This window comes from Oncorhynchus keta, chromosome 17 (assembly GCF_023373465.1).
Source record: "Oncorhynchus keta strain PuntledgeMale-10-30-2019 chromosome 17, Oket_V2, whole genome shotgun sequence".
Taxonomy (NCBI): domain Eukaryota; kingdom Metazoa; phylum Chordata; class Actinopteri; order Salmoniformes; family Salmonidae; genus Oncorhynchus; species Oncorhynchus keta.
Window position 1 is genome coordinate 40,929,522 of NC_068437.1, and position 27,030 is coordinate 40,956,551.

The window sequence follows — 27,030 nt, forward strand, 5'->3', positions numbered from 1 at the left end:
TCGGACACACGCTGGATATTGTTCTATTGGTAATTGCATTCGGATCGTAAGGACAGCTCGCTTGGAAGGATTTGAACTCCTAGAATTCGCCAGCCGTGAGTAACCACTGCGAATGAATGAGCTGCCCTGTTCAATGCGATCATTTGATCATGCATATTATGGAAGCGCAAATGTGCTTTTAATTGGAATGTTTGATAAACTTGGGAATGGAATTCAAAACACAGCGTTGTGAAAACAATTAAGAAGTTTAAGTTTGGGAAACACTGAGATCCTACGCACAATGTAGCCTAATCTTATGTCTAATATTTGGCCTAACGTGGAAATGCAATGCATCAACGCAACGAATGCAATCTTAAGGATCTAAAGATATTGCGTGTTTAAACTTCATTAAAGGGACAACTTATAATGGGATGAAATGTTTAAACGCATCTAAAATGCCGAACTTGCACATGTTCAATTCAAATGGGTCAATATGCTGAAATGGAGGACTGTGTTTTAAAGCATTAAAGGAGGTCTAAAGGGGCATTACGTTTAACAATCAAAAACCAACAACTGTATCATTGTAAATTGAGTGAACTAAAAGTGAATGATGGAGGATGAAATCCCAAATAAGACTCCACTGGAGAGGGCAGAGGAGCATCTAAATTCACTCTATGCAGCCCGGAGAGGCAAACTTGGAGTATGTACACGCAAAATGAATGAAATAAAAGCCCTTCTTGTTGATGGAGGAAACATTGAAACTGTGGATGAGAGTCTTGAAGCATTCCATGCTGTTCTCAATGACTTTAAGAATGCTCACAATTCTGTGCTAGAGCTGGTCACAGAGGAGGAACACGAACAGGAGAGCATGAACTATTATCAACCAAGAATGAGAACTTATGAACATTTCCTGAAAGAGGTGGAAATATGGAAAAAAGCTGAAATCGAGCCACAAACGCTCATTGAACCACACGACAGCATTTCCAATGTGTCAAAAACATCTAAAAGAACAAACATTCAAAGTCAAGAAACCAGGCACCTACCCTTCTGATGCTCCCAGTAGCTCATGTGTATTTTGCGCTGGTGAGCATTTCCTGGTCGACTGCCAACAGGTGAAGGCACAGCCACACGAAGCCAAGGTTGAGTTTCTGAGATCAAAAGGCCTTTGTTTTGGCTGTTTGATGAGAGGACACTTAAGCAAAGAATGTAAAAGAAGGATGACCTGTCAGAAATGTCAAAGAAAGCACCCCACTATCCTGCACATTGAAGGAAGAGAGAGATTTAGATCTCTGAAGGCAGATACGAGGGGTGTAGCAGTAAAGCGGGAGGAGACTGTCAGCAGTGCTCTTGTTTCACTGGAAGCTGGCGAAGATACCGGGGCCGGTACAGATTGTGCACTTGCGATTGTGCCAGTTCAAGTAAAGATGGCAAATGGAAGCAAGTCTACGTTAACCTATGCATTTCTCGATTCTGGTAGCTCAGCAACATTTTGTACGGAGAGACTCATGAGGCAGTTGCAAGCTAAAGGCAGTGAGACTGAAATTCTGCTTCGCACAATGGGGCAGGAGAGTCCTACCAAGAGCTTTGAGATATCTGGATTAGAGATTGGCAATGTGGAAGGTGACACATTTCTTGCATTACCAAAGGTCTACACCCAAAATAAGATCCCAGTGACAAGAGAGAACATTCCCACTCAGAAAGATCTCAAAAGGTGGCCATACCTGAAAGAAGTTCAGTTGAAGGAAATTGACGCCGACATCGAACTCCTGATTGGCGTAAATGCTCCAAAGGCAATGGAACCCTGGAAAATCATAAATAGTCAAGGCAACGGACCGTATGCAGTGAAAACCCTCTTTGGATGGGTGATGAACGGTCCTCTTAACATTTGTACCATGGCAGAAGAATCTGGGCACACTACGGTGATGGCCAATCGTATCTCAATTGCCGACCTGGGGGTTCTTCTTGTAAATCAGTACAACCATGACTTCCCTGAGAGAGGGTATGAAGAGAAAAGTGAGATGTCAGCTGAGGATCATAGGTTTATGGAGATCGTATCAAGTTCCATAACCCTCAAAGACCATCACTACTACTTACCGTTGCCCTTTCGCAAAAAGGATGTTGTCCTGCCAAACAATCATGACATGGCAAAGCAGCGGGCTATAAATATTATCAGGAAGTTCAAGAAGGACAAAGGTTACGCTGCAGAGTACAAAGGCTTCATGGAAGAGATGATAACAAAAGGTTACGCCGAGAAGGTACAAGAACAGCTCCTCGGAGAGAAAGGCAAGGTATGGTACATACCACACCATGGCGTTCACCATAAGCGCAAAGGAACGATACGAGTAGTGTTTGACTGTTCATCATCCTATAAAGGTACATCTCTTAACAGTGAACTCCTTCAAGGCCCTGACCTGGCAAACACGCTTATAGGAGTCTTGCTAAGATTTAGGCAAGAGCACATTGCCATGATGGCAGACATCGAAGGAATGTTCCATCAAGTACGTGTCCATGAAGATTACTTAGACTTCCTGCGATTCCTATGGTGGCCGGATGGTGATACTAACAAAAGATTGGAGGAGTACAGAATGACTGTACATCTTTTCGGTGCTATATCCTCTCCAAGTTGTGCAAACTTTTCACTGCGAAAGACTGCAGAAGACAACTGTGAGAGGTACGATGAAGAAGTAATTCAAACAGTCAAGTCCAACTTCTATGTTGATGACTGCCTCAAGTCAGTGGCCACAGAAGAACAAGCCATAGCTCTCACGAAAAACCTCAGGGATGTGTGCTCTCAGGGTGGGTTCAAATTGACCAAGTGGGTCAGCAACAGCCGCACTGTGCTGGCTTCTATCTCTGATGAACACAAAGCCAAGCAGATAAAAGAACTGGACCTGGACAGAGAAAAGCTGCCTGTTGAAAGAGCACTTGGAATCCGATGGAACATTGAAAGTGATGCATTTACCTTCCGAGTCACTGTCAAGAACAGACCCCTTACAAGAAGAGGTATTCTCTCAACTGTCAGCTCTATTTATGATCCATTAGGTTTCCTCGCCCCATTTGTATTAAAGGCAAAGCAAATCCTTCAAAGGCTCTGCAAGCTAAAGTGTGGATGGGACGAAGTCATCCCTGAAGAACACTCTATTTCATGGCAGGGATGGCTCTCAGAGCTGGACCAGCTCTCCAGATTCCAGATAGACAGGTGTATGATGCCTGAGAACTTTGGTCAAGTCAAGACGGCACAGCTGCATCACTTCGGTGATGCAAGTGAACAAGGTTATGGCACGGCAAGTTACCTTAGGTTCACAAACGGTATGGAAAAGGTTCACATTGCATTCATACTAGGGAAATCAAGGGTGACTCCACTCAAGCAGATGACAATCCCCAGACTGGAACTTGCTGCAGCAACATTGGCAGTGCGAGTGGACAGGATGTTAAAGTTGGAGCTCCAGATTGAACTTGAGGAGTCAACTTTTTGGACGGACAGCCAGTCTGTGCTAAAATACATCCGCAATGATACCAAGAGATTCCATACCTTTGTGGCTAATAGGGTTGCTATGATCCGTGACCTATCGAAAGCAAAACAGTGGAGGTATTTGAACTCAAAACAACCCAGCCGATGATGCCTCAAGAGGATTATACGTTGAAATGTTCCTGAACTCAAAGAGATGGCATAAAGGACCAGAATTCCTGGAGAAACCAGAAACTCAATGGCCGAAAGTCCCCGAGGAGCTTGGCTCCATCCCTCCGGATGATCCAGAGGTGAGAAAAGACGTAATCGTAAACCATACAAGTGTGGAAGAAAAGAGTCCAACCAGCAAACTGATTGAGTACTATTCAACATGGAACAGCTTGAAGAAAGCAGTTGCCTGGATGCTGAAACTGAAGAAACGTCTTCTACAGTTAAGCCAGAAAAGGAAAATTATCTCTCAAACTGATCCAAGATCAGATCAGAGTCTGACAAACTCACTGAAGGAACAAATTGACAAGTTCAAACTGACGTTTGGAAAAGAAAGTCTGTCTGTGTATGACCTAGATGAAGCAGAAAAGGTCATCATTCGATTTGAACAACGACAGCACTTTAAACAAGACATTGCACTAGTTGTGAAAGGAAAACAATGTGCCAAGAGAAGTGGCTCAATCTGTAAGCTTGATCCAATTGTTGACAATGGCATTCTGAGAGTAGGAGGAAGGTTAAGCAAAGCTGCTATGCCTACGGAACTAAAGAATCCTATGATCCTGCCCAAAGACTCCTACATCTCTAGACTGATCTTACTGCACATCCATGAGCAGGTTGGCCACTCTGGGAGAGGTCACATGCTTTCTAGACTTCGCCAACGATATTGGATACCCTGTGCCAACTCTTTAGCAAGGAAGATCCTTAAGAGCTGTGTCTTTTGCAGGCGGATGCAAGCTAGAGCTGGAGAACAGAAGATGGCCGACCTTCCACAAGATCGGGTGTCACCTGATTTGCCGCCTTTCACTCATGTGGGCATAGATTACTTCGGCCCCATAGAGGTGAAGCGAGGCCGCGTTCATGTGAAGCGGTATGGTGTGATCTTTACTTGCCTTGTGAGTCGAGCTGTCCATCTTGAAGTTGCTAGTTATCTGGATACTGATTCCTGCATCAATGCCCTGCGCAGGTTCATTTGTCGAAGGGGCCCAGTAACAAGTATCAGAACAGACAATGGCACCAACTTTGTTGGAACACACAGAGAGCTAGGAGAAGCTATGAAAGAGCTGGATCACAACAAGATTCAAAAAGAATTACTGAAGGAAGGAGTGACATGGTCATTCAACCCTCCCTCTGGAGCCCACCACGGGGGGGTATGGGAGAGGTTGATCCGACTGGTGAAAAAGATCCTCTATTCAATCCTTAAAGAGCAAGTACTGGATGATGAGGCTTTGCAGACAGCCTTGTGTGAAGTTGAGGCGATTATGAATGACAGACCAATCACTACTGTAACAAATGACCCTAATGATCTAGAACCCCTGACTCCGAACCATCTGCTTCATCTGAAGGCTAAGCCAGTCCTGCCACCAGGACTATTCCAGAGAAGCGACCTATACTCACGAAGGAGATGGAAGCAAGTACAATATATCACTGACCTCTTCTGGAAGAGATGGATCAGGGAGTATCTTCCACTTATGCAGGAGCGGAACAAGTGGAACAAAACTAAGAGAAACTTCAGTCCTGGTGACCTCGTGGTCATCGTCGATGACACCGCCCCAAGGAACTCTTGGCTAATGGGGCGTGTGGTGGAGGCTTTGCCAGGGGCCAAAGGTCTTGTACGGAGCGTCATGGTTAAGACTTAAGACCAATATCTTACAGAGACCTATCAATAAACTCTGTCTGCTCCTTGAGGCGACGGAGTGACACACACACACACACACACAGTGCTCCATCTTAGAATCACGTGCACCTCTGATTCGTTGATGTCGTACTCTTGCATTCTTTGATGTCATACATTTTTGGATGTCAAACTCTTGACATTTTTTGAAGTTGAACACCTTTACACTTCAACTCAGACTGAGATCTATGGACTATTTTCCTATATGGTACCTTGTATATTTGTATATAGCTACGAACTGTAATAGTGCTCTGGTATAGAATGTTTTGTGTATTGGCTCTACGTTTGAATTTAAAGTAATTGTTGTGCATTCAGTGCAGTCAACAATTAGGGGCCGGTATGTTAGAGCCGATTTGGACATATTTGTATAATAGACCGAACATATGGAGCTCCATGTATATTTGTGTAAATGTATTAAATATTAATGTAAATGATGAAATATTAGGTACGTACCTTTATGATTTATATTTACCTGATTGAGATATATTCATTTGTTGTTAGTGTAACTTAGTTTTTGGCCCCCCCTCTTGCCTATTCATTGTATTGTGGTAAGTGTGTTAGGATAAAGGCAGGAAGTTGGGCCTTCGGGAGAGGGAGTCCTTGCTCGATGCGGGAGCGGTATAGTTTTTTGACTTGAATGTAGTGGCTTCCTTTCGTCTTTACCATAGCCACTGCCCAAGCCTGAAGCGGGGTTGTTTGGTACGCATACAGACATACAGACATACAGACATGTCATAATATGTATTTTCCATATCAAGTATTTTGTGCTTTAAGTTGATTGGAGAATCATTTATTTGTTAGATATAAGAAGAATAAACATTTTTGTTGCACCATATCCCTGGATGTCATGGAATGTTTGGCCGTTTGGAAACCTTGAGTGTGGACTGTAAGCGTACCAAACAACCCCGCTTCAGGCTTGGGCAGTGGCTATGGTAAAGACGAAAGGAAGCCACTACAGCCACTTTACAGTACTTCTCTGGCTTCGTTTACACAGGTAGCCCAATTCTGATCTTTTTTTCACAAATTGGTCTTTTGACCAATCAGATCAGCTCTGAAGAAGATCTGACGTCAAAATATTATATATAAACGCAGTCTCTGACACAGTCTATCAATTAAACAATTTTGAAAACACTGCAAATCATATTATTATTAATGTCATGAGAAAACATTCAAGGAATCATTCTAGTTTGTATTCCCCATGATTGATTAACATTTTCAAGCCATTGTATAATATTAATCTTCAATTTCCACAACTAGAGCAAAAAGCATTTGACAGAAGTCCCTTCCACGTCTCTACAGAGATACACTGGCTGACCAAGCTCTACCTGATTTCAGAGCCACAATCCATTGTCCCATCTCTACATTATACCAAGTACACTATAGCTTGACTTCCTTGTTCCTTGTGACCTTAGTCTATGATGAATATAGAAAACATAGCAAACACAGTGCGTGTGCGAGACGGAAACTGAAAGAATGAACTGTCATGCTTTTTCTGTCAGTGTTGATAGATGTTTGTTGTGGCATGCATGTGACTTTGTTCAGTCCGATCTAAGAGAAAGTATATAAATGGTTTACATGCAGATAAACCATTCAGAGCAGCATGGAAACCAGTGTGACCTCCTCTCTATGATACCCTAACCACACACCCAGCCCTACTACGCTCATATCACCCTGAAAAGGACACGCCCTGAAAAGCACCCCAAATCAACCCTATGTCCATGCCATGTAGTGCCAGCAGATGTCAGTGTCTACCAGTTACTTCTCACACTGACCTAGCTGTGGTTATTGGCTTTTGGCTCCTACAGTGGTCAAATGTTTTTATTGACACAAAAAGAGGTGAAGAATGTCCATGTACATTCAGCTCCAATCCCTGTGACATAACATTGGTTGGACTTTGACTCTATAAAAATGAAACCCAAGGCTGCAGGGTCATTCATTCATTCATGTCTTATATTTGTGTATGATATTATAACTCATCTGATCTAAATATGCTGATTTGTTTTTAGCCCATAGCCGTACATGAGCAGCAGTTGATCACTAAGTCTGACAGCCACCATGATGTGGTTTGTTTTTAGCTCATAGCCGTACATGAGCAGCAGTTGATCACTAAGTCTGACAGCCACCATGATGTGGTTTGTTTTTAGCCCATAGCCGTACATGAGCAGCAGTTGATTACTAAGTCTGACAGCCACCATGATGTGGTTTGTTTTTAGCCCATAGCCGTACATGAGCAGCAGTTGATTACTAAGTCTGACAGCCTCCATGATGTGATTTGATTTTAGCCCATAGCCGTACATGAGCAGCAGTTGATTACTAAGTCTGACAGCCACCATGATGTGGTTTGTTTTTAGCCCATAGCTGTACATGAGCAGCAGTTGATTACTAAGTCTGACAGCCACCATGATGTGGTTTGTTTTTAGCCCATAGCCGTACACGAGCAGCAGTTGATTACTAAGTCTGACAGCCTCCATGATAGTGGTTTGTTTTTAGCCCATAGCCGTACATGAGCAGCAGTTGATTACTAAGTCTGACAGCCACCATGATGTGGTTTGTTTTTAGCCCATAGCTGTACATGAGCAGCAGTTGATTACTAAGTCTGACAGCCACCATGATGTGGTTTGTTTTTAGCCCATAGCTGTACATGAGCAGCAGTTGATTACTAAGTCTGACAGCCACCATGATGTGGTTTGTTTTTAGCCCATAGCCGTACACGAGCAGCAGTTGATTACTAAGTCTGACAGCCTCCATGATAGTGGTTTGTTTTTAGCCCATAGCCGTACATGAGCAGCAGTTGATTACTAAGTCTGACAGCCACCATGATGTGGTTTGTTTTTAGCCCATAGCCGTACATGAGCAGCAGTTGATTACTAAGTCTGACAGCCTCCATGATACTGGTTTGTTTTTAGCCCATAGCCGTACATGAGCAGCAGTTGATTACTAAGTCTGACAGCCTCCATGATGTGGTTTGTTTTTAGCTCATAGCCGTACATGAGCAGCAGTTGATTACTAAGTCTGACAGCCTCCATGATAGTGGTTTGTTTTTAGCCCATAGCCGTACACGAGCAGCAGTTGATTACTAAGTCTGACAGCCACCATGATAGTGGTTTGTTTTTAGCCCATAGCCGTACATGAGCAGCAGTTGATTACTAAGTCTGACAGCCACCATGATAGTGGTTTGTTTTTAGCCCATAGCCGTACACGAGCAGCAGTTGATTACTAAGTCTGACAGCCACCATGATGTGGTTTGTTTTTGTTTGTTTGTCTCCTTTTGGTGCAGCACAGAAAAAATACATGGCTGGATTTGAAACTGTGCGTAAATGTTCTATGTGTGTCTGTGTGTTTCCTTGTGTGTGTCCTGTACGTTAATAGTACTGTCCATCCTTCTCGGGGGATGGATAGAGGAATGCCTTGTCAGTTGGGTTAGATGAGGCTGGTCTTAAATAACGAGCAGTCATTCAGTGATGCACAAGCCCATTATTGGCCTTGCAAAATTAACAGAGAGCTCTCTTTCTCTTTCTCTCTATCTCTCTCCCTTTCTATTTCTTTCTTTCTTTATCTTTCTCACTCTTATATAAACATAAATAACAATCCTCACAATAACAAGTACACAAAATGCACTTCTGTGGTATGTCTGATTGTAGAAAGCATTATTCATTTACTTTCTAGACAAATAAATCATTTTTAAAACATAAGAATGTGTAAATTGTATGAACTCAAATGGACTGTATTACAGTAAGATGTTAACTTCCAAAATGTGATATTCCAATAAAATGAAAGTGATTACAAGAAAGATTGCTAAAAGCATAAACATTATAATGCCATATGCTCTCATGTTATACTCCAAAAGAGAGCAGAATGTTTCCCAACTGATGTCCTCTCCTCAGACATGTTGAGTTATTACATGACGAGGCCACTGTGTCTCTGTCCCTGAGAAGTCTTTACTCCTGTCTTGTCCACCCGTGTGTCTGTCTGTCCCACTAACCCTGACTGTCACCACTCTGTATATCTGTCTAATGTATCAGTTTCTCATAGATTGTCAGCAGCCTGCTGCCTCTGCCTCAGTATCGTCACCCTCCCCACAACTAAGAGCCTCCATAGCCTGCAGGTAACGTCCCAGAGGCCTGAGCTCTACATCTCTTTCCACTTCTCTTACTCGCACTACTTGTGCCTTTGGCCTGCAGGATATACACAGCATGCCCCACATGGCTGGTTCTTAAAGGCCCAGTGCAGTCAAACATTATTTTCCTGGGTTTTATATACAGTACCCTCCACACTTATTGGGACAGTGAAGCATTTCTTTCTTATTTTGGCTCTATACTCCAAAAGTTTAGATTTGAAATCCAACAATGTGCAGACTGTCGGCTTTAATATGAGGGTATTGCCATCCATATCAGCTGAACCGTTTAGGGATTACAGCACTTTTTCTACATAGCCCCCATTTTAGGGAACCAAAAGTATTGGGACAGATTCACTTATGTGTATTAAAGTAATGTAAAGTGAAGTATTTGGCCCCATATTGAAAGCACACAGTGATTACATCAAACTAGTGACTCGACACATTTGTTGGATGCATTTGCTGTTTGTTTTGGTTGTGTTTCAGATTATTTTGTGCCCAAAAGAAATGAAATGTAAATGATGTATTGTGTCATTTTGGAATCACTTTTATTGTAAATAATAATTTAATATGTTTCTAAACACTTCTACGTTGTGCATGCTACCATGATTATGGATAAACCTGGATTAATCATGAATAATGATGAGTGAGAAAGTTACAGACCGACAAATATCATACCCCCTCAAAAAAGGTGAGATGTTAGCATGTCTTAGGGTATGATATTTGTCCATCAGTAACTTTCTCACTCATCATTATTCATGAGTCATTCAGAATGATCTGTAATCATGGTACTATCCACATTAATGTAGAAGTATTTAGAAACATATTCTATTCTTATTTAGAAATAAAAGTGACTCTAAAATGACACAATACATTATTTACCATTCATTTATACTGGGCACAAAATCATCTGAAACACAACCAAAATAAATAGCAAATGCATTCAACAAGTTTGTAAAGTTACAAGCTTGATGTAATCATTGCGTGCTAGGAATATGAGACCGAATACCAAACTTTTGACTAATTCAATACACATATTAGTGAATTTGTTCCAATACTTTTGGTCTCCTAAAATGGGGGGACTATGTACAAAAAGTAAGGCTCACAGTCTGCACTTTAACCTCATAGTCATTGTATCAATTCAAATCCAATGTGCTGGAGAACAGAGCCAAAACAAAATGTGTCACTGTCCCAATACTTTTGTAGCTCACTGTATATTTCCACACTATGAGGTTGGAATAATACTGTGAAATTGTGAAAATCATGAAATTCCCTTTTAGTGTAAGAGCTGTTTGAAAATAGTGCCTGGAATTTCCGCCTGTTTTGGTGGGATGGAGTTGTGGCCTGCATGGTGACATCACCAGGCGGCAAATAAGTTAATACGCCAATAAGAAAAAGAGTTCCAAACATCTACCAATAACAGCTAGTTTTCAGTTTCCCCTCCCCACTCAGACCACTCCCATAGAGTTTTTTATTTTCTTGGTTGTTCTTGACCATTTGAATTGAAAACATTCACTGTAAGGTTCCCCAGAAATGATTTGATATTGAGATCATAAGGGCTGCATTGGACCTTTAAGACACCGATATGAATTAATTAACTATAGTTGTTTCATCAAACACATCTCATCACGGGTATCTGTATGTAACAGAATAATTTTAAACCCGTCCCCTCGCCCATACCCGGGCGCGAACCAGGGACCTTCTGCACACATCAACAACAGTCACCCACGAAGCATCGTTACCCATCGTTCACACACACACAAATGATTAACGAACTCATTAAGACGTGAAACTTGTGTATTTTTACCCACAGCACATGGAGTAAAAGGGTGAGGCGTTGGTTTTTATAACTTAGCCACATTAAACTGTTTTGTACTATTGAGCAGGATAATGGCTATATTATTGTTGGCAAATTCATTGGTTTTGCATGACACTTTTGCCACCAGTAATACTCTGCTTCTTCTACTAATGCAGTCCTATATCCGTTTCATACAGAACTAACTAGTTCATCTCACTACAGTCCCCAACCTCAGCCCTCTATAACCCACCCATACAGTAGGTATCTCATTACCTCTGAATCGTCACTACAGGCAAATGCGTAACTGCTGACAAATCTAATGTCCTGTCTATTTATTTTCTTATTCATAGTGTTGTTTGACCAAGTTGGTTCTCCCAAAATATTTTAAATGTGCTTCACCTTTCCTGATATTTTAACAATTTCCATCGCTGTTGTTTCTGGGAACAGTTTTGGTCCCTCCTATTTGTTTGCTTGTTGATTTCTGAGCACTTTATAGCATCATTGGGATACATGTCCTTTTTACTATATTCCCTGCTATCCTGTCCTCTTTCGCTCTACTCTCTTCTCCCTCCCGTCCTCCTCGCAGTCCATGTCCGAGTCCGAACATTGTGACAGCCCTCCAGGAGGACCAGACACCACCCCTCTCCAGCAGTAGCAGAGGCCCCCTGGATCCACTCAACAGCCTGGTCCAGCAGCATCACCCCCCAGGTCCCTAGGCATTTAGCCAGTGCGGCCCTACCCATGGGCCCAGGCCTCCTGGAGACACACAGCACCAGAAACTCCTGTCTCCCATCTCACTCAACCTGGCATCCCACTTCTGTGTTCCCTCAGTAAGCCCCGCCTCCACAGGCCACACTTTCTCCTGGTTGGTCGGGTTACAGAGAAGATGAGGGTTGCGGTGCTCCTCACTGGTTGGGCTGGAATTCCGTCAGATCCTGTCCAGAAAAGATAGACTGGAGGACCGGACTGCAGTGCACACGCCAGACTAGCAAATATGATTAACTTAAACAATGTATTGTATCTATATGATTATTTATTATCTATTTAACTGACTTGGTTATTTATTGATTTGTGTTTTGTTCATATTTGTGTTTTGTGATATCATTTGATTGTTGTTGGTCATTCTTTAAAATGAAATTCAAAATGAGTATTATTGCTGTGGTGTTTAGACTTACTAAACTATGGCTGTTATGTTCTCATTGACATCGTCAAAAAATAAAAACATTTGACATATTTCCAATTGAATATAACAAGGTTTTGGATGGTCTATGTCCTACAAGTTTAGCATCACATTTTCTGTCAATAACAATGTTTCCTTTTGGTGATGTGGGATGCTTACAAACTTGCCTAACAGACCAGACAGAATATTAGCCATGTAAAAGCATCAGTTGGTAAGGATCATCTCTAAATGTGTAATAGCTTCTGTCTTTACATGGTAGTGTTGAAGTACACAATGAATTTGATATCATTGTGGAGAGACTAATTGAATGGAAGTGATATTGCATTACAATGGTAATCTTTGATGAGGTGGGTTGTCTTGATTTTAACTACCAATCAAACATCACTACACTTGAGATGCTTTTTTTATACAACTTTTTTGCAAGACAAAGATTATATTTTTTACATCTGTTTTTTTTTTTACCACAGTTACTGCTGAGGTGATTGATTATGTTGTCATGTAGGTGAAATCTGATTTGACATAGACACTCTGATACTAAAGGTAGGAGATGAGGAGGTGACGTCTGGGTTAGTGAACCTGGATGTGGCCTTTAGAATTGCACCAGTTGACTCAACCCTGATCTGTGTGACAAGACTCCCCTCCTCAGTTTAGTTTTAACACATTTCAGATAACACAATCCCCCCATGCTGTGGACCCCTAGTATCATGTTTCTGTCTAAATAAGGCATTTGAATTCGCTCTTCTTAAACATGGCATTGTTTATGTGTCAGAGATTGCTTGTTTAATGTCTAACCCAAAGGAAATTACGGTAATCAAATATCATGCTGGGGCATGAATGAAATACTGTAGTTTCAAACCAAAGGTAAACTACCTTCTCCTCCAAACATTGTTCTTTACAAGCACAATAAGGACTTTGCATTGAAGAAATAACAGTGGACATCTCGATCCAGGCATCTATCTTCCGGTTATCAGAGCCATGTATAGATCTACCCTGTATATGGCTTTGTCGGATATGATACCATGACACTAACCAGCAGGCTGAGAACAGGGATGAATACCAAAGTCTTCCAGGATATAGGAAGGATTTTGTGAGTCACACGCTTACACCTTCAGATCAATTTGTATAAAGCTTTGATGATCTGGCTAACCTAGTTGAAACATTAATGCAAGAAGAGCCAAGAACAAACCATGTGTTTGTGTTGATGATGTAGCTAATGTTTGAGTTGAATGATTCACATCCACTGTATGTATCTCTTTCTCTCTTTCCTTTGAGTCGATAGTAATGATTATGTCTTATGTTTAACTAGTCCGCTTTATTGAAGGGGAATCTGAACACCTAGTTCCTTATAGATTGGAGCCAGATGCATTGTGATAGATTTTTCTTACAGTTCTCTATTCGTTCATTCACAAATGTCGGTGGATTTATTGAACTTAATTGGGTTTATTCTGATGAGACATGTGTATACTGTAACCACAAAGGACAATCACCCTTAGAATCCACACAGTTAGTGCTGGTGAAAGCATGTTTGCAACTACATTGTTTGTATTATGAAACCTTGGGTGGAACAGAAGAAAATGAAGAAGAGGAGTGAGGTTCAAAGCTAGTCTAGTGACTGGTGTCTGGAGAACATTTTGTCTACTCCTTTGGTTGTTGCACAAGTTCCTTCATCAATGGAAGATGGCGATACAGAACAGTGCCCTGGCGGTAGAGACACTAATCAATAAAGAAAAAAGGAATTAAAAGACAGCAATATACTGTATTGGGTTTCTTGTTAATATTTTTACTCCATTTAAAACAGTGTAACATCGGCTTCAATATCAAATAAAAACAACTGTCTTGGAGTAATATGGACTGTATTGGCTGAGTCTTTTTTCTCAAGTATGATGGTCCTAATAACCTTATTTATGTCATCCATTTCATAACAGTTTCCATTTATCTGGAAGTGTTACTTTATCATTATGGATGTTTATTACAGTCAATACCACAGGCGCAGCACAACCTGTCATTATTTTACATTAGATTGTATGCAAAACACCTTTCAGCTATTCAAGGAAGTGGTACGTTCTCTCTGTAATCTATTGTTTTCCTACAACCAGCACGCAATAATAGCCTATTGATCACTATCTTGTTCCATATCGAACGGGGATGGGGGGGTTCCTCCTCCAATCAGAGCAACGGATACAGTCTGCAACAGTGAAACAGGGCGGGGTTTGAAATAGTCTGCTTGAAGGTGATTGTACAGAGATAAACGGATCATGACGATTTAGGGGAGCGCAGAGCGGACGCACCAGCGCATTGACTTTGGACTTTGTCATCAGCGTTTATAGTGGTTATCTGGGAAAATATATATGTTACTTGCCTGTGACACCTTCAACACGTTTGTTTCATTTTGCGGTCGATGATTAGTTGGAATATTGTTTGACATGGAATTAAATTAACTGTAGCCTAATATGTTGAATGCTAATTGTGCATTTCAGTGCTCGAGTAGGCTCGACTACCCGATAGAGCTGCTCACTCTGTAAATCTTTTTCGATGTTGGAACGGTCAGCACAGGATAAGGACATGGACGACTTCAGACGGGTCGCCTTCCGGAGAAAACCCCGAACTTTTGGCGAATCTGACATGGAGCATGATGAATATTCAGGTGAGTGACTGACCGATGGCGGTGCGTTGCTGGTAGTGGCGTGTTTCGCTCAAACGGCAAAAAAAAACATATACAACTCAGATCCTCAACATTGGGTACAGTGAGTGTAATATTTGGTGTAACATGTAATAACGTGTGTAGTAGTGCCTTGATACTGTGAAATGTTAGGGTTTGCTTTTGGCTATTCCATCACAGTGATAATTTTTTACTGTTGTGCATGTGCACATAGAAACTAAAAGAGATTCTGTTGCCTGGCTTCACTGTCCGTCCACACTATTACTTTAACAATCTTATCGTGTTACTGTAGTTGTATGTACTGTTTCACATACCTTGCACATCACAAATCAATCAAATGTATTTATAAAGCCCTTTTTTACATCAGTCGATGTCACAAAGTGCTATACAGAAACCAGCCTAAAACCCCAAACAGCAACAATGCAGGTGTAGAACCATGGTGGCTAGAAAAAAACTCCCTAGAAAGGCAGGAACCTAGGAAGAAACCTAGAGAGGAACCAGGCTCTGAGGGGTGGCCAGTCCTCTTCTGGCTGTGCCGGGTGGAGAACATAACAGTACAGGGCCAAGATGATCAAACGTTCATAGATGACCTGCAGGGTCAAATAATAATAATCACAGTGGTTGTAGAGGGTGCAACAGGTCAGCACCTCAAGAGTAAATGTCAGTTGGCTTGTCATAGCCGGTCATTCAGAGTTAGAGACACCGGGTGGGGTAGAGAGAGAGAGAGAAAACAGCATGTCTGGGACAGGTAGCACGTCCGGTGAACAAGTCAGGATTCCATAGCCGCAGGCAGAACAGTTGAAACTGGAGCAGCAGCACGACCAGGTGGACTGGGGTCAGCAAGGAGTCATCAGGCCAGGTAGTCCTGAGGCATGGTCCTAGGGCTCAGGTTCTCAGAGAGAGAGAGAGAGAGAGAGATTAGAGGGAGCATACTTAAATTCACACAGGACACCGGATAAGACGGGAGAAATACTCCAGATATAACAGTCTGAACCTAGTGCCCCGACACATAAACTATTTCAGCATAATTACTGGAGGCTGAACATAACCTAGTCATTGGGTGAACATAAATGGTTGCCATAATCTTGGGCTAGGCTATTGAGCTATTGTGAAAGTATGGAATGGCCAACACACCTGTAGTATGTGTTTGTACAGAGGGGATTGCATTGCACTAGACTGCTGACTGCTGAACAGTCAGATATGTATGAGGGGGAAGGTGGCAGACATGCCTTAACCTGTTATGTAATTTCTTTAATGCCTCAAATAGTTTTCTATTTCAACCCCTTGACTAGTGTTCCTTCTTTCTGTTGTTACTGAGAGTCTGTCCAGCCTGTGCCTAGGCATGCTACAGAGAGAGAGGGGTGGAACACTTACATGGCCCAGTCTTGTCTCTCCCTGTCGTGGGGAGATTAAATGTGGTTGTGCAAACAACATGGAGCATTGCAAATATTTTATTGAAATCAGAGCCTATAGCCTACGTGCCTTCTGTTTGGTGAAAACTTTGCCTTTGGGCAATGTCACCTCCAGGATAGAGTGGTGAGGTGACCCTTTAAGGCTGAGTTCGTACTAACGGAAATAGACAAATTAGATGTCACTTAATTAAATCAAGTGGGGTAATACTGTAGAGTTCAGAGACACCATGTGATCAGTCATGAATCATCCTCAAGCGTCTCCTCTGACCTGCAGTCACCTGCTGCTCTACCCCCTGTAGTGCCTTGTGGTCGGAGGTCAAGCAGTTGCCATACCAGGCAGTGATGCAACCAACCATGCTCTCGATGGTGCAGCTGTCAAACCTTTTGGGGATCTGAGGACCCATGCCAAATCTTTTCAGTCTCCTGAGGGGGAACAGGCAATGTTGTGTCGTCTGCAAATTTAATGATGGTGTCTACCCTTTAGCTCAGTGCGGATGTTGCCTGAGATGTGCATCCCCGTGGTTCCTGTAAACACACTCTTCCCCATATGGTCTAAAGACTGATTTTGTGTGTATGTCCAATATCTCCAGCCATCACGCTATAACGTGTCAGTTTAACACCTGCACCGCACTTTTGTTTGTTGGCATCTTAGGAATTGTTCTGCTTGCTGAGTGAAATTTCCCTCATTAACCACAGACAGCAAGTAGCTGGATCTAAAAGTGTCGTCTGGTCACCTGGCCTTAGTATGATGCCATCCTCTGGGGCCATAACAAAGGTTCTGTTTGTGTTCCCTTTGCCCTGGGAAGGAGCAGGGCACCCTGGGATAGCATAGCTGGGCTGGATGCATCAATGGCTCTGTGGTGTATTGTTATTGTGGTGGTTGTTGCGCTGAGCTGAGCCATCTGTCTCTCTCAACTAGCTTTAACTCACTCTCAAACCCTGGTGTTGCACAACTCACTCAGTTCATTATAAATATCAGAGCTTTATTATAGTCTGTTAAGTTGGCATGCCATAAACATGGGTTATTACCACTTCATTAATTGTTAGCCATGAATTACAGTGACAGCCTTCCTGCAATTGCATCTTTCTGCATAGACTAATGTATGAATGATAGTTTGTCAGAATGAGGAACCAGAGGTCTTCAGGTTTTCCCACGGAGGCCCTATTGAACAGGCTATAGTTTAGGTTACTACGCTAACGCTCTCGGTGCTTTCTGTGCTTTTTGGTTTTGTGTTTTCTCTCTGTGCTCCTGCTTTGGTATGAGCATGTGACTGTGTATAAACCCCTGATAGCCCATATCATGAGGTTAGAGGCAAAGCCAGACTACATTGATCTTCATCAAATGCTTTAAGTTAGGCCCTGCATGTTCAAGGTATTCATCCAAGGTCCATTATTTTTTTTGCCACAAAGTCAATGAATGTTTATTGGAGTGTTCTCTTAAAACCTGTTACTCCTACCCCCTACTTTTTTGAACATTCTGTTAAAAATCGCGCAACATTTCAGCGCCCTGCTGCTCATGCCAGGAATATAGTATATGCATATGATTAGTATGTGTGGATAGAAAACACTCAGACGTTTATAAAACTGGTTAAATCATGGCTGTGACTATAACAGAACGTGCGTTTCATCGAAAAACGCAGGAAAATCTGATCACTGAAAATGGAAATATATATCCATCCGCCACTTCAACCCATTGATAAAGGCGAACCACAATAAATGGGGCTGAGGTTGCAATACCTACAGCTTCCACACGATGTCAACAGTCTTGTCATTTGCCTAGGCTTTGTTTCTTGGTCAAACGAAGAAGAGACAAGCCATTTGTTCAGGTCTCAGACCGGATATTTTGGTTGAGATTTACCCGGACATTATTTCCAGACGGACAGCTAAAGAATATACATCGCCTCGTGATCAATTTGATTGCTTATTAACGTGTACTAATACCTAAAGTTGCATTACAAAAGTATTTCGAAGTGTTTTGTGAAAGTTTATCGTCGACTTTTTTAATTAAAAAAAAAATGACGTTACGTTATAAGACGCTATTTTTTTTCGTTTATCACACAGTCTTCATAGATCGATATCTAGGCTATATATGGACCGATTTAATCGAAAAAAAGACCCAATAGTGATTATTGGACATCTAGGAGTGCCAACAAAGAAGATGGTCAAAGGTAATGAATGTTTTATATTTTATTTGTGCGGTTTGTGTAGCGACGACTATGCTAATTATTTTGTTTACGTCCCCTGCGGGTCTTTTGGGGTGTTACATGCTATCAGATAATAGTTTCTCATGCTTTCGCCGAAAAGCATTTTAAAAATCTGACTTGTTGCCTGGATTCACAACGAGTGTAGCTTTAATTCAATACCCTGCATGTGTATTTTAATGAACGTTTGAGTTTTAACTAGTACTATTAGCATTTAGCGTAGCGCATTTGCATTTCCAGATGTCTAGATGGGACGCCTGCGTGTCAGGTAGGAGCAAGAGGTTAATAATAATTGAATGCGTTGATTTCATTCATCCAAGTCTCAATGTGATTTTGATTCTATATGGGATTCAAGTTTTGGCATGAAGCTATGACTATCAATACTGTAACTCTTGGAATGTAACAGTACATCTCTATGGAAGATACAGGTACAGTGGGTATCATAAGTATTCACCCCACTTGGATTTTTTCACATTTTGTTACGTTACAAAGTGGGATTGAAATTAATTTAATTGTGATTGTATTTTGTCATTGATCTACACAAAATACTATGTAATGTCAAAGTCGAAGATAAAACTCCTGCCTCCTGAGTGGCTCAGTTGCAAGCTGTGCCACTAGAGATCCTGGTTTGAGTCCAGGCTGTGTCGCAGCCGGCCACGACCGGGAGACCCATGGGCTGGCACACAATTGGCCCAACGTCATCTGGGTTAGGGGAGGGTTTGGCTGCAGGGATGTCCTTGTCCCATCGTGCACTAACGACTCCTGTGGTGGGCCGGGCACAGTGCACGCTGACACGGTCGCCAAGTGTACGGTGTTTCCTCCGACACATTGGTGCGGCTGGCTTTCAGGTTATGTGGGGATTGTGTCAAGAAGCAGTGTGGCTTGGCGGGTTGTTTTTCGGAGGATGCATGGCTGTCGACCTTCGCCTCTCCCGAGTCCGTACAGGAGTTGCAGTGTTGAGACATGACTGTAACTACCAATTGGATACCATGAAAAAGGGGTAAAAAAAAAATATTTTTAAAAAACAAATTAAAAAGTGGAAGAAAAAACTCCCCGTCTTTGCCGATTTCAAGCATATCCATACCGTGATGGGCATGCTTGACAATGAAGAGGCAGTTACTCAGTGAAGTGTTGTGTTCAGTGAAGGCTGCTGAGGGGAGGACGGCTCATAATAATGGCTAGAATGGAGCAAATGGAATGTCATCAAACACATAGAGACCATGTGTTTGATGTATTTAATACCAGTCCACTGATTCTGCTCCAGCCATTACCATGAGCCCATCATCCACAAGGAAGGTGCCACCAACCTCCTGCAGTTGTGTTGGATTTGCACCAAACATAAAGGCTTTATTTAGGGCAAAAGGTTTTTTAATTAGTCTCAGATTGCTCTGGCAATTCTCACATAGACACTTCATTGAGAGGAATGTATGATATGCTTTTTACATTTGTATATGTATAGTGGGGCAAAAAGGTATTTAGTCAGCCACCAATTGTGCAAGTTCTCCCACTTAAAAATATATATTTTATTTTTTTATTTCACCTTTAGAATGTGCGAAGTAGAAATAAAAATAATGTGGTGCAAAGGAGCTAAATAAATAAAATAAATACAGTAGGGAAAGAGGTAGTTGTTTGGGCTAAAATATAGGTGGGCTATGTACAGGTGCAGTAATCTGTGAGCTGCTCTGACAGTTGGTGCTTAAAGCTAGTGAGGGAGATACGTGTTTCCAGTTTCAGAGATTTTTGTAGTTCGTTCCAGTCATTGGCAGCAGAGAACTGGAAGGAGAGGCGGCCAAAGAAATAATTGGTTTTGGGGGTGACTAGAGAGATATACCTGTTGGAGCGTGTGCTACAGGTGGGAGATGCTATGGTGACCAGCGAGCTGAGATAAGGGGGGACTTTACCTAGCAGGGTCTTGTAGATGACATGGAGCCAGTGGGTTTGGCGATGAGTATGAAGCGAGGGCCAGCCAACGAGAGCGTACAGGTCGCAATGGTGGGTAGTATATGGGGCTTTGGTGACAAAATGGATTGCACTGTGATAGACTGCATCCAATTTATTGAGTAGGGTATTGGAGGCTATTTTTTAAATGACATCGCCGAAGTCGAGGATTGGTAGGATGGTCAGTTTTACAAGGGTATGTTTGGCAGCATGAGTGAAGGATGCTTTGTTGCGAAATAGGAAGCCAATTCTAGATTTAACTTTGGATTGGAGATTTTTGATGTGGGTCTGGAAGGAGAGTTTACAGTCTAACCAGACACATAGGTATTTGTAGTTGTCCACGTATTCTATTTTACTTATTTTCCACCATAATTTGCAAATAAATTCATTAAAAATCCTACAATGTGATTTTCTGGATTGTTTTCTTCTCATTTTGTCTGTCATATTTGGAAGTGTACCTATGATGAAAATTACAGGCCTCTCTCATCTTTTTAAGTGGGAGAACTTGCACGATTGGTGGCTGTCTAAATACCTTTTAGCCCCACTGTAGTTGTTTTGTGAAAATCATGATGAAACTGGCCATTTTAGGCCCTTTTTAGACCTATACATGTCTTCTGTAAAACCCTATGACCCGTGAACCATACAGACAATATATTGGTGTCATTGTACTCCTTATAGTGTGTCCTATAATAAGGACTAGGCCTATATTCTGGATAATTTTTTTCTCATATGTATTTATTCAAGATTATAAATATTATTATTAATAATAAAGGCACGCTTTCTGATTTTGTTTTTTTATATATATACTGTATATATATATATATATATTCTTACATATTGTTAGGAATGATATACTCTTCAAACAAGTTACATTTCCAGAGTGGGCTCTCTATTACTTTTTGGGATATGACCCATTTTATACATAGAAACTTACATTACAGGTAATTAACCAATCACAACCCTCCTTTAGGATTTGTTGGGTTCTGAGAATATGAAAATATACTCATTCATGTCACTGATGGAGTGCTAAGGTTTAGAGGCTCTACACCAGAAGTTAAGGGTTATAGGAGGAAGGTATATAGTGTGTGCAACTAAGCTTGGAATGTGTTGAGTACAGGGAAGCGATTACATGTAGCAGGCATTGATAATGGGAGACGGGTGGAGATCTTGGAAACTAACAATGTCACTGAGGGAGAGAGTGTAATGCATAACGTTTACATTATGTCAGGATATGTTATTGTTAGCCATCAGGGATCCTCTGAGAGGATAAGAGACACAGTCTGGTATCAATAACCATGACAGCCTTGAGTTGGGGAGGAGTGAGCACTTTAGGTCAGGTTAGATGAAGTGAGGAAGAACAGATATCACAAAGGTTCTGTCGAGCAACAGAGATGCATTGGCTGTTCAGATGTGGAGGAGGAGACTCAGCATACGAGAAAGGGTTAAATATCAGTGCTTGTGTGAAATATTTTTTGTTTGAATCCAGCTGTATCAACCCTTTGGGAAGAATTAAACTTGGTTAAACTTCTCTAGTGTCCGTGAGTTATTTACTCAAAATTAGAACCTAACAGATTGTACAGTACATTCAGCAAATCACCAACAGAGGGAGTTCACTTTGAATCTATTTTCCTGTGTTTGAATCTATTCACTGTGTTGGTGGTATCATAACTTAAAAAGTAGCAGAGAGTCCACTCTGGAAATGTGATGTACTGTAGTTGTAGAGTATATTGTTGGCAGAACAATCTGAGATAGCAAAAATATGTTTTTGTGTGGTTTAATACACCATCCACAGCATAATTATTAACTTGACCATGCTGATTTGTTATTGTTACCCATCTACCAATCACAGTCCTTCTTTATGAGGCTTTCGAAAAGCTCCCTGGCCTTTAGTTGAATCTGTGCTTGAAATTCAATACTTGACTGAGGGACTTTACAGATTTTGTAGGTATGGGGGACAGAGGATGGGGTAGTCATCGAAAAATCATGTCAACCCCTATTATTTCACATTATTGGTATGTCGAGAAGCCCTCCCTTCCCTCTGGAAATATATCATCACAGTGAGGTAGGTGGGTTTGTTCCTCACATAGCAGGAACTGGGTAATATAGCTCTTTCAATATTCCTCAGAGGGTTTTAGTCTACACACCCGTACCCCTATTTTGAACTGTGGTGTAATTAATAATTCCAGTTCCCAACAACTCCACTAGATAGCAGTGAATGATCACTAAAATGTCTCTGATAAAATGCTTTTGATTAATACCAGTGGTATGGATTGGTGAGTCTGCAACCACTAGGTCAGGGGTAGGGATTGGTGAGTCTGCAACCACTAGGTCAGGGGTAGGGATTGGTGAGTCTGCAACCACTAGGTCAGGGGTAGGGATTGGTGAGTCTGCAACCACTAGGTCAGGGGTAGGGATTGGTGAGTCTGCAACCACTAGGTCAGGGGTAGGGATTGGTGAGTCTGCAACCACTAGGTCAGGAGTAGGGATTGGTGAGTCTGCAACCACTAGGTCAGGGGTAGGGATTGGTGAGTCTGCAACCACTAGGTCAGGGGTAGGGATTGGTGAGTCTGCAACCACTAGGTCAGGGGTAGGGATTGGTGAGTCTGCAACCACTAGGTCAGGGGTAGGGATTGGTGAGTCTGCAACCACTAGGGCAGGGGTAGGGATTGGTGAGTCTGCAACCACTAGGGCAGGGGTAGGGATTGGTGAGTCTGCAACCACTAGGTCAGGGGTAGGGATTGGTGAGTCTGCAACCACTAGGTCAGGGGTAGGGATTGGTGAGTCTGCAACCACTAGGGCAGGGGTAGGGATTGGTGAGTCTGCAACCACTAGGTCAGGGGTAGGGATTGGTGAGTCTGCAACCACTAGGTCAGGGGTAGGCAACTAGATTCAGCTGAGGGATGATTTTGGTCGGGGGTCCGGAACATAATTCCAATAATTTGTACACAGCAAATTGACCACAACTAAGCCCAAAAATAGATTGTATTTCAAAATAACAATAATTTAATACCTTGATTACATTGAGACACGATCACATATTTTTGACATTTATTTTACCTCTATTTAACTAGGCATGTCAGTTAAGAACAAATTCTTATTTGTCTATGTTTTGTCTTTTTTTATTTGTGGGAATACTTGGGAACATATTTCTTAAATTAAACTAATTTGTAGCTGAATTCCTGGTGATTTTACAGTCTCTTGACCCCCCCAATAAAAAAAAAAAAAATATATATATATATATATATATATATATATATATATATATATATATTAAACGAAAAACTGGGGGGGGCCCAAAAAAATCCCTTTCCGGTTTTGATAACATACAATGATAACAAACAATGGAATATCTTCTGTTTCCCCCTGTTTGTTCTATTAGATGTTAAGGAAAAAGATAGCTTCCCATGGTTTGGTTTACCTCATTGTTCATATGAAATTATCCTCTGTTATTGCATTATACCCCTCCTATCTGGCCAATGACTGGTTTTCTACAGATAAAGAGAGGTTGACAGTGCAGCCTCAGCCGTGTGTTTCTTTACCCAGGATGTGAATGGTCAGACGTGTTTGCCTGGAAGTGTTTTTCTCCAGCCTAGTGGGCAATACGTTTAGTGGTGGGAAAAGTAGGAGTCAAGGCCACTCACCCTTTTCCCAGGTGTGAGAGAGTACTCCACCACACACACACACACACACACACACACACACACACACACACACACACACACACACACACACACACACACACACACACACACACACACACACACACCCTACCGTTCTCATTCTGGGAAGACGGGGCATTCCTTCCCCAGGCCTACGGGGAGGTGAAGGGAAGGGGATTATTTGAGTATGTTTGTACAGAAATGTGTGTATGAGTTTGTCTGGGCTGGAGAGAGGGGAAGGGTCTGGTGACACACTTCCTGCAGTTGTCCCCCCCACCACCTGCCCAGGGGGTTCTCTGTTTGTTTCAGTCAGCACACCCATGTGAATGTTTAACGCCACTGCGTTTTTTCAACTCCGGTCCTATTTAATGTTGTTTCTTTCACGCGGAAAGCTTCCTGACCCCTCATACAATTAGCTGTTTCCTTTGCCTGGTTTGAGGCAAGGGAAACCCCAAATCCATCAGTCAGTGAGCCCATAGACCCAACAGAAAGGAGATACTAAAGAGACTTTACACTCCAAAAGCCCACTGAAGCAACACCAGTCTTAGAGCTCGGCAGAGGAGCTTAGGGAGAGACACAGACACATGTCACTCTGAACATAGAGGAACTTACAGGGGAACGGAGAGCACCCCATCCTTCATATAGGTCTACTACTGCTTCCCCCCCAACTCTCTCTCCAGCTCACCCAGCACAGGGAGCTCCATAGGCCCATCCATTGTTCAGCTGATGGAGGGAGAGGGCGAGGTAGGGAGGATGGTGTATTTTGGGCAACCATTCACATGCAGGAAGTGTTGCTTCAGTCCCAGTGTCAGATGCACTTTCCTTGCCTCTCTGGTTTTCTGGCTCTGTATTCCACATTCTCTGCCTGACTGTACGCCCAGCGACCTGCTCCAGTTGTCAGCCCTACCGGCCGGACGGGGAGACAGGATGGACTGCCTGGCCAGTGGCTACCGCAGGTCCCGAAGGCTGCATCTCCTTGGGCTGCCGCATCTCCTTGGGTAGGTGACCTGGGAGTTACAGGAGTAGGACACCATGTTGGACACAGTGACACTCATCAAAGAATGCAGGGGACCCCCAAGGCCATGTGATGTCACCATAGTATAGAGTTTACAGGGTATGAAAATGAAAGATTTTGAAAGGTGTTCTCTAAAGATAAGGCGTTGACTTTGGATACTGAAAAGGAACCGATGCCAAAAGTATTGGTTTTGGAGAAGAAAATGTAAAGCTGTTTCTGTTGTTAAGATGTGGAGACTTACTGTGGGGCTGTTGGATTGAAGTCAATGGTTGAAGTTTTTGCACATTTCCACTGTGAGAGAGGGATGTACTCCCTGTGTATCCCTTTAACCTGGCTCTATACTGAAGTGTTGACTATATAAACTATATAGATTCAGACAGAGTACAGGTATGACGCAGGAGTAGACATAGGTAAAAGTGAGTGTCTGAGAGAACAAGGGATGGTGTGCAAATGGTGATTTGAATGTAACAACTTCATCCCACTTCATGTTCCAATCTGAACCTGGGATTTGTGTCCCTATGTTCCTACACCATCCCTGCCACCCACACAGCCATCTTAGGAGCATGCTAACCCCTTTCCTCCAGCACAACTGTCCTCTATCCTGCCTCCCGTTAACTGATATGATGTGCAACTAATCTGTATTCTCCACCAGTGAAGGCTCCATTTTACAACATGATATCTCAAAGTGCTGTACAGAAACCCAGCCTAAAACCCCAAGCAGCAAGCAATGCAGGTGTTGAAGCACATTGGCTAGGAAAAACTCCCTAGAAAGGCCAAAACCTAGGAAGAAACCTAGAGAGGAACCAGGCTATGAGGGGTGGCCAGTCCTCTTCTGGCTGTGCCGGGTGGAGATTATAACAGAACATGGCCAAATGTTCAAATGTTCATAAATGACCAGCATGGTCAAATAATAGGTCTGGGACAGGTAGCATGTCCGGTGAACAGGTCAAGATTCCATAGCCGCAGGCAGAACAGTTGAAACTGAAGCAGCAGCACGGCAAGGAGTCATCATTCCAGGTAGTCCTGAGGCATGGTCCTAGGGCTAAGGTCCTCCGAGAGAGAGAAAGAAAGAGAGAAAGAGAGAATTAGAGAGAGCATGCTTAAATTCACACAGGACACCGGATAAGACAGGAGAAGTACTCCAGATATAACAAACTGACCCTAGCCCCTTGACACATAAACTACTGCAGCATAAATACTGGAGGCTGAGTCAGGAGGGGTCACGAGACACTGTGGCCCCATCTGATGATACCCCCAGACAGGGCCTAACAGGAAGGGTTAACCCCACCCACTTTGCCAAAGCACAGCCCCCACACCACTAGAGGGATATCTTCAACCATCAACTTACCATCCTGAGACAAGACCGAGTATAGCTCACAAAGATCTCCGCCACGGCACAACCCAAAGGGGGGCGCCAACCCAGGCAGGAATATCACATCAGTGACTATAAGGCCCATGAGCTGAGCAGTGTTCTGTTTGATACTCATTCAGTCTCATGGTTGAGATACATGTTGTTGAGCATGAGCGCACTTACAGCTACCAGCCTGGGGGAAAATACTGTCTTGATCTCTGAGTCCTCGGAACCGTCGCCGCTCTTAAGTTTGTGTGTGTGTGTGTGTGTGTGCGTGCGTGTGTGAGGAGGGATAACTCTCCCTCCGCTCATTGTAGAGTAAACGAAAAGGAGAAAAGAGTGCAAGAGTGAAAAGAGCATGATTTCTTTCTGTGGG

General features: G+C 42.5%; 3 protein-coding genes across 5 annotated transcripts in view; all 3 read left to right on the forward strand.

Annotated features, from left to right (window-relative positions):
* The window catches only part of LOC118395832 (protein bicaudal D homolog 1-like), an 81,028-nt gene extending 66,773 nt beyond the window's left edge, over positions 1 to 14,255 (forward strand). Inside the window, exons 8-10 of one of the 3 annotated variants that reach the window (XR_004828060.2) lie at positions 9,360 to 9,432; positions 11,437 to 11,496; positions 11,826 to 14,255. Coding sequence is in view for 2 of the 3 variants with exons in the window: in XM_035789808.2 (XP_035645701.1) it covers positions 11,826 to 11,894 (69 nt within the window). In the remaining variant the exon portion in view is untranslated. The remainder of the gene's footprint in view (positions 1 to 9,359; positions 9,433 to 11,436; positions 11,497 to 11,825) is intronic. The other 2 variants (XM_035789809.2, XM_035789808.2) reach the window with 2 other exon arrangements.
* LOC127908283 (uncharacterized) lies at positions 2,172 to 6,162 on the forward strand. Its single transcript, XM_052466041.1, has one exon. It carries the CDS (start codon positions 2,199 to 2,201, stop codon positions 3,597 to 3,599), a length of 1,401 nt encoding a protein of 466 aa, XP_052322001.1. The 5' UTR covers positions 2,172 to 2,198; the 3' UTR covers positions 3,600 to 6,162.
* Positions 14,256 to 14,664: 409 nt separating the features above from the next.
* Positions 14,665 to 27,030, forward strand: part of LOC118396039 (FYVE, RhoGEF and PH domain-containing protein 4-like) — a 99,901-nt gene continuing 87,535 nt past the window's right edge. Inside the window, exon 1 of the mRNA XM_052466042.1 lies at positions 14,665 to 15,063. Within this exon, the coding sequence (XP_052322002.1) occupies positions 14,952 to 15,063 (112 nt within the window). The 5' untranslated portion in view covers positions 14,665 to 14,951. The remainder of the gene's footprint in view (positions 15,064 to 27,030) is intronic.